Source organism: Quercus lobata, chromosome 8, assembly GCF_001633185.2.
Source record: "Quercus lobata isolate SW786 chromosome 8, ValleyOak3.0 Primary Assembly, whole genome shotgun sequence".
Classification (NCBI taxonomy): domain Eukaryota; kingdom Viridiplantae; phylum Streptophyta; class Magnoliopsida; order Fagales; family Fagaceae; genus Quercus; species Quercus lobata.
Window position 1 is genome coordinate 33,899,043 of NC_044911.1, and position 8,452 is coordinate 33,907,494.

The following is an 8,452-nucleotide window of genomic DNA, read 5'->3' on the forward strand; positions in this document are numbered from 1 at the left end:
ATTGTTCTCTTTGGAAGTGACACAAAGTCTTTGCCTCAAAGTTTTAAAAGGTCTTTTACCAATTAGAGTCCAAGGCCCTCCATATAAGCTTAAGAAACATGTTTTGTCTCACATAGCACTCTCCTTGTAGCTACCTAAGGGTCCGTTTGGTTGGGAGGATGGAAAAGTGGGAGGATAGAAAATAGAGAAAGGATGAAAAAGTGGGAAGATAGAAATGTTTTTAGTTTTTTTCACTTGTGTTTGGCTGGGAGAGTGGAAAAGTGGAGGGACTGGAAAAATTTTTTGTTTGGTTGAAAATAAAGTTTGTATAAATTTACTATCATGTTTCTATTAAATAAAACAAAAAGTAACACATTATACTTTAAAAAAAATTGTGTATAGATGGACACTTCATTAAAGTAAAAAAAAAAAAGCATAAGAAATTAACCCAAAAGTATTTTCTAAAATTTAAAAAAAAAAAAAGAAGCCAACACATCTAGACAAAATCAAAGGAAAAAAAAAAAAAAAAAAGCCAACACGTTAATAGAGAGGAAAAAAAATCAAAGAAAAAAAAGAAAGCCAACACGTTAACATAGAAAGAAAAAATCAAAAAAAGAAAAAAAGAAAAAGCCAACACGTTAACAGAAAAAGAAAAAAGAAAAAAGAAAAAAAGCCAACACGTTAGAGGTGAAGTCCAATGTGAGGGGTATTTTTGGAACCCCTCTTAGTTTTCTCCCCATTCTGGTGGACTTGGGGAGAAAACACCTAGGCCCCATAATTTATTTTCTTTCCTTCCCACCCAATCAAACACACTTTAAAAAAGTTTCCCTTTCTATTTTCTCTCAAAAGTTTTCCATCCACCCTATTTAACTTCCAAACAAACACATCCTAAATGTCTCTCATTCATCTCTTCTCCTCATGTTGTTGCCTCCCTTAATAACTTTAATTAACGCTCCATTTGTTTTGAAGTAAAATATTTTCAAGTGTTTGATATGATAAATAAAAATTTTCAAACAGACCGCCAAAACTGATGGCTCAATCATTGGAGTCACTGGTGTTGGAGGTCCTGTGATCGGACAGTCATGGCTTTGGCGATCAAACCATGCATTAATGGTTAAATCGAAGTCTCTAGTGATTGGACCACTAGAACCGATTGTCGGAGCGGCAACTCTTGTGATTGGATCGCAAGCACTAGTCTTCAAAGCGGTGGCTTTGGTAATTGGACCCTGGCATCGGTTTGCTAACACTAGTCGTTGGAGTGGTGACTTCTGCCACCAGATTGCCAACATTGGCTACCTAGCCCACCAGATCGGTGGCCTTGCCACTAGATGGGATGAAGTGAAACCATTGTATATTTTTGTAAAATGTTTTATGAAAATTTTAAAGGTAAAATGTTTTACAACTTTTTACAAAGGATTTTACATTTAACAAAAAATATTTTACAAGTTTGGCCACGTTTTACATGCAAGCAAATACCTAAAATTGGAAAAACATTTTTCGGATAATATTTTACTTTAAAACAAAAAAATGCAACAAATAAATGTCATGACAATTAACAGTCTTGGAACTTCTCTTTGTGACCAATTACTTGCTATCCTAGAGGCTTTCCATGATGCAAGCATATGTTGAAGGTGGTATCTACCTGCCAACTGTTTGATAACAATCGCACCAAGATGCTGCCACGTGCACATCTTGCTACACTTGTTCTAGCTGTGGTCACGAGAACCTATCTGGCAGCCCAAGTATCTCCAAACCCATACGGGCTTACACACCCGGCTGAAGGATCTTAAATAGTAAAATAGCAATTTTGGGGGGGGGGGTGGTGGTGACCCTCAATGCTAAAATGCTCTTAGCCAATTCATACATGGAGGGTTGCTAATGCCACCTCCAAATTCTGATCACACTACCCTAAGGGATGGAGCTAGGACTTAGAGTTAAGGGAGGCAAAAGTATATATATTTATATATATATATATATATATATATATATATATATTTTTTTAACTCCAAAAAAGCATTCATTTAGAAGAGAAATACTATGTTCACAATATTTTTACTATATTTTCACAACAAATTGTAAGTGGTAGGTTATTATTAGTTATTATAAGTGGGCAAAAAAGTAATTTAAGTTGTGGATTTAAATTAGAACCAATAACAACTTACCACATGTGACTTCTTGTGAAAATATTGTGAGAATGTTATGAACGTAGCACTTCTCAATTTAGAAAATTAAGCTTTTTTTTACCTTGTTTATGGGTGTCTTGTATCTTGTCAAATATGTGTGAGTGTTCACTTAGACTAGTTAGAATTGGCTTAGGAATTTTTTTTTTTAATTTTTTTTTTTGTTTGTGTTTTGTGTGGGTTTGTTTTGGGGTGTTGTTTGGGCTTAAGTTTGTTATTGTTAAATTTTGTTGTTGTTGTGCTTGTTAAATTTATTTCAGATTTTAGATCAATAAAATTTTTTATGGCCTTTAAAAAGATAAATAATATTGTTGAGAGGTCAAAATGCAAATTTATTAAAACAAATTGCTAAAATTAACACATATACACATACATACATACATATATATATATATATACACACACTAAAAAAAAATTTGAAAAAAATTTGGGGGGCCACTGCCCCCTAAGTCCAACTATAGTTCCGTCACTGTCTACCCCCACAGCCGATCACCACGCTGTGCAATCTAGCCATGCTTTTGTCAGTATGCCATGGCTACATGAGTAGTCCAGTCCACCCACTGTCCATCAATCTACCTATGGCCAACCCCACCCAAGCCTACCATAGTACCATGGCTCATGCTACCCCATAGCACTCACGTGGCTTTTTAGTGGTCAAGCCATAACCACGATCCAACACATTTTCGATGGTGTAAATTGTATTTTTGGGCAAAATTAAAAGGTAGTATATAATTATAACTTTATAAGTTATCCAAGTAAAGGTAATAGGAATAGTAACTGATTTTGAACCCAATAAATTTCTAACCTGAACCCAATAAATCTCTAGGAATAGCAACTGATCGACCCCATCAATTTTCCAGCTCTAGGCACATGCAATATAGAATTATAGAGCCTAGAGTGTCTAGAGACTCTACATGCACACAACTACACCCAAACTTCATGCTTTTCCAAAAAGCCCAGCATCCCAACTCGCAAGGCTATCTTTGAAAAGAGGCTGAATCTATGTCGGCTTCACTACATGGGCCGCCCAAGGCTACTTACAAAGTCAGTAATCTAAAACAATGCAGTGCAATTCTAGGCCCTCTATTTTAGTACCAGATCCCTCTACTGTGTCTTCCTCGGCCCAAGCTGAGAAATATAATAATACTTTAATTTTTAGTACCGTGTGGTGATGACGGTGCCTCTTTTGTTCACCGTAAAGAAGTCTAGATTTTTTATTTTATTTTTTATACTGAATTAGAGAAATAAGTCAATATTTAAATTGACAGAATGTCGGGGGAGAAAAAAAACAATATATGCGTCGAAAATTTCCCCCGACATTCTATAAAATAAAAAAAAAAAAAAAAAAAAACCCCCCCAACAACCTCAAAAAGTCTAGCGTCTTCCGCACATTTTGTAACAATTTATTATTATTATTAAAATTAAGAAAATTTTATTGAAAGTTGAAACAGAAATATCAATTTAATTACATTTCTAATTATATAGTGTTTAAATATTAAGGGTCTGTTAGCTACCTTATTTCAAATTTATATTTTCACATTTTAAACATTATATAAATTTTTATTTATATATATTTTAAAAAATTACAAATAACATCAGTCAAACTATTCTACCAAACATTTTCTAAATTTAAAAAACTTATCTTCCTAATTTATAATTTTACTATGCAAAAACAAATAAAGAAAGAAAAAAAAAAGACAAAAAGAAAGAGTGAGAGAAAGAAAAAGGTTAAATGAACTGATGAACTGATAAATGCTTCGTGTTTAGGGGGTAATCTCAGGTGTATCTATGTTGTCATTAATGTCCCAGAAAAAGCCAACGAAACGTGAACGCAAATTTTCATTTTCATTCCAATTTTGTCTCTCCAAATCTAAACGCACCGTTCGCCATCTTTCACTCAAGATCATGCCTTCTATCACGTTCCTCAAATCTCTTACCATCAATCCTTCCCGCCTAAAAACCTTCCTTTTGATTCTCTCTCTTTTCCTCGTCCTCTACGTCTTCTTTTACCCCCACCCGCCGCCGCCGCCTCCTCCAATCCCACGCGCCTCCGATTCTCCCCTCACGCGCCGCCATGTCCTCTTCGCCATTGCTTCCTCGTCCAACTCCTTTCCTCGCCGCAAGCCTTACTTGCGCCTCTGGTACTCCCCTAACTCCACGCGCGCCTTCGCTTTCCTCGACCGCGCCGTTGACGGCGATGACACTGTGCCTCCGGTGGTCGTCTCCGGCGACACTTCTAAGTTCCCTTACACGTTCCGTGGAGGTCTCCGATCGGCGATCCGCGTGGCGCGCGTGGTGAAGGAGGTCGTGGATCGGGACGAGGAGGGTGTGAGGTGGTACGTGTTCGGCGACGACGACACCGTTTTCTTCGTCGATAATCTGGTCAAAACCCTAGCTAAGTACGACCATGATCGGTGGTTTTACATTGGGGGCAATTCGGAGAGTTACGAGCAGAATTTGAAGTACTCGTTTGATATGGCATTTGGCGGTGGAGGATTCGCTATCAGCCACTCGCTCGCGAGGGTTTTGGCTAGGGTTTTGGATTCTTGCTTGCTAAGGTACTCGCACTTGTATGGCAGCGATGCTAGGGTTTTTTCGTGCCTGGCGGAGCTCGGTGTCGGTTTAACTCATGAACCTGGCTTTCATCAGGTAAATGCTTTGTTTATACGCATTTCTCATTAAGCAATTTTTAGTATTAGCAAAAATTTTTATAGCACAAACTAAGTTTAAGGAAAATTATTCAATAGTGTTCTGTCCTCTCACATGAATGATGATGAATTTTTAATTAATAGGATGCACCACTATTATGTGAGAAGAGGGAGCAGAGTATCGTAATGCATGACCATGTGTGATCACTGAAATACTGAAATTATTCAGTGGTAGATTGTTAATGGTAGTTAAAACTGTGATGCCAATTATGGGCTCAGATAAGAACTAATAAAAGCTTGCCAACTCAACTATTGTGAAATTTTTTTGTGTATGCAGGCATTGCTCAATTACTAGACCCCCTTCTTCTTTCCTTTTTTTTTTTATTTTTTATTTTTTATTTGTTGGTGATTGAATGATTTTTACAGCCTGATCTGCTAGTTATTGTTATTGGCATGTATGAACCTGCATGTAGTTAAAAGCATATGAGAGATCAGATGAGTGTGACATGCAACAGTAGTTTGAGATTTTTTTGGAGAGGTTGCTTAGCTGACTGACAAGGGTTGGCTAAATAACCTTACCAAGTTCTTAGATTATCCTATAATGTTTCACATATTTTTTCCTTCTTTACTTTATGGATGTTGTATGGGATTTTATGCAAGTTAATTGACTAAATTTTGAAGGCAATTCATGATTTAATTCTTTTCATACCAGGTTGATATGAGGGGGAGTTTGTTCGGGATGCTGTCTTCACATCCATTGTCTCCTTTGGTGTCCCTTCATCATTTGGATGCTTTGGAGCCAATCTTTCCTGACATTAACAAGACTCAAGCAATCAAACATCTTTTTGAAGCTGTGAATGTTGATCCTGCCAGGATTTTGCAACAGACTGTCTGCTATGACCGATCAAATTCATTGACTGTTTCAGTTGCATGGGGTTATGCTATCCAGGTGTTCAATGGTAATGAATTTCTCCCGGATCTCCTTTCACTGCAGAGAACTTTTGTACCATGGAGGAGGAGTGTCACGGTAGATGCAAGTCGTTATATGTTTAACACGAGAGAGTATCCTAAAGATCCATGTAAAAGACCCGTTACCTTCTTTCTGGAAAGTATTGTACCTGATAAAAGTGGTGTCTGGAGCTACTATACCAGGCACTTGGTTAAAGAGTGTGTCACACCTAATGCAATAAAGAATTTGAAAGGCATCAGAGTGTTCTCTAAGAAGCTTGAGCTTGATATTGAACAGGTATTGCCGAACTGGTTTAACTATGCTTGATTTGCAATTCATACGTTCATCATATGACGTTTTCTTCATATTTTAGTTATTTGTAAGTTAGTGTCACTTTGCAAATGTTGTCTTCTTTATTCCAGATGAAGTCTCCACGACGACAGTGCTGTGGCATTTTGCCCTCTTTTAATGAATCAATGGTCATTGACATTAGACAATGTGGAGTTGATGAACTAATTTCCATGCACATCTAGCATTCTTTGGGAAGAGAAGAGTTTGGAGTACACACAAAGCTCACAAAGTTTTGTAGCAGTTCTGCTATATAATTATCTGCAATGCAAACTGCAAGGTAATTTCGTAGTTGTTAAGGTTGTGCTTGGAAACTCCTCTGGAAAGAATGACTTCTAATAGGCATATGAAAAACTTTTTGGATAAAGTTTAGCTACAAAATTGTTTGTAGCCTAAGGCTACAACTTTACTCAATAAAATAAATATTATTATATATTTTGAAAATCTAATTATTGAATTGTATATTCTTTATGCTCTTAATACACATGTCAAATTTTGTATCAATCGGATATTATTTACTATATCATCTATAAGCTTCTATCTTATGTATAATTTTAAATTACAAAAACTTGCAATTTAAACAACTTATTAATGGCATAGCTATTAATCTTTAATTTTCTAGAAATTTTGCAAATATGGAGGATATAAGAAGAAGATGTAATCTAATGATGGATTTGTCAAAATTTACTTCCAATAAAAAGATATTGAGTAAGGTTGTAGCCTTAAGCTATAACTAATTTTGTAGTTAAATTTTGTCTAAAATTTTTATGTGGAGAACTAAAATTAAAAGTACTATCGAATTTAAATTATCAAGACTTTGCTTTTTATTTTTAACCTATAAGATGTCTTCACCTGACTGCACAGGAAGAGTTGTTGGTATCACTTTTCTGTTAAATCATTTCAGCACAGAATTACTTGATCGCCACAAAGAGAATTCAATATGGAATTTGCAATTAATCTATGCTCTATGTAACTTTTTATTAAGTGCCTTTTCCCCTCAAGTTGCATTTCATTTCTAAAAGATGTGTGCCTTATTGCTTACACTATCTTATAGAATGTTTTTGCTTTTCTTTATGTTAAAATGACTTATGCTATTCTGCTGCTGTTTTTGAATATATTTGTAAAATTATGATTTCTGAAAATTCAGTGACATATTCATCATGACAGATCCTGTATTTTAAATTTTAATGCATGACTATCTTTGCTTGTGTATATTTCAAAAAAACCTAGTTGATAACATTTGAATTCTACTCATTCTCTTTTTCCGTTATGGTTTTTCAGAAAGTAATTTTTAATTACAAATTGTTTGTAACCTATCAAAAAATAATTATATATTGTTTGTATTTATGCTTTTTATATCTCTAAACCATGCAGAAGTATTAGGTTATTTCTAGAGTTACTCCAGAAGTATGCTGTTAAGTGAGATTTCCTCAATGTTTTTTAACAGACATAGTTCCTTCTCTTCTTTTAAGGACTGAAAAAAAAAGGAGTCATGCCTTCAAATGGTTGGGGATCTACAGGATCAAGGCGTGGAGCAGCTAGATGTCTTGATCATTTGAAATTATTGGAGTTTGTGGTTGAAGGAAAAAGCAGAGCAAAGGTCATCTGCCAGCTTAGGCTCTTGTTGTGCAAGAATCAGGCTATTTCCTTTAGCTCCCGATTGTCTTATTATTTAAATTTGAGAAATTTTGATAAACAGAGACTTGAAGAAGAATTTTAATCACATGCTAAAGAGGAAGATGACACAAGTAACTACCATGAAGATAATACTGCATTGTTATGTATTCATTTGGTGGAATATATTACATTAAGAAACATCTGATCATGTAATTAGAGTGTATAATTTTTTATTTATTTAAAATTTATCTTTTCTCAAAAAATATTTCTCATTAATGAGATTGTAATAAGTATATAAGCATTTAGAACATTTTGATTTTAAGTTGTTGCTTCTTTGTGCCTTGCATTTTGTTTAGAGGATGTTTATTAGTGTGGTGGCCATTTTATATTGCACAGACGTAGCTGGTTTCCCCAAAATAAAAACCAACACAGTACTGTAGAGGTCAGAGAGGTGAAGTCGGTAGTGGCGGCTTTTTGTCGCTGTGGTTAGCCAGTTGTCAATGAAAAAAGAAAAAGAAAAAATCACAAATCGGCAGAGGTCAGATTGCTTTTTGAGTGGCAGTGGGGATTAATGGTAGTTGGGCATGTGGGTTTCTCGACTTAGGTCAGCCACGATGGTTGATATGTGGGGTTGATTTGAGTTAGGGTCAAATAAAGGTAATGTGGTGGTAGGCATGGGGAAAAACGTTGGTATGTGGCGGAGCTATGGTGAAAGTTGCCAGGTTGTAGGG

At 35.6% G+C, this 8,452-nt stretch overlaps 1 protein-coding gene across 3 annotated transcripts; it reads left to right on the forward strand.

The window, feature by feature from the left end:
* Window positions 1-3,915: 3,915 nt before the first annotated feature.
* Window positions 3,916-8,031, forward strand: LOC115958454. 3 transcript variants are annotated; one of them, XM_031076865.1, is made up of 4 exons: window positions 3,916-4,808; window positions 5,520-6,053; window positions 6,179-6,384; window positions 7,479-8,031. In XM_031076865.1, the coding sequence occupies exons 1-3, from the start codon at window positions 3,948-3,950 to the stop codon at window positions 6,287-6,289; spliced, it is 1,506 nt and encodes a 501-aa protein (XP_030932725.1). In that variant the 5' UTR covers window positions 3,916-3,947; the 3' UTR covers window positions 6,290-6,384; window positions 7,479-8,031. The 3 variants fall into 3 exon arrangements, with proteins under 3 accessions (XP_030932725.1, XP_030932727.1, XP_030932726.1); XM_031076867.1 differs by having other exon boundaries at window positions 7,552-8,031; XM_031076866.1 differs by having other exon boundaries at window positions 7,577-8,031.
* The last annotated feature ends 421 nt before the right edge of the window (window positions 8,032-8,452 follow it).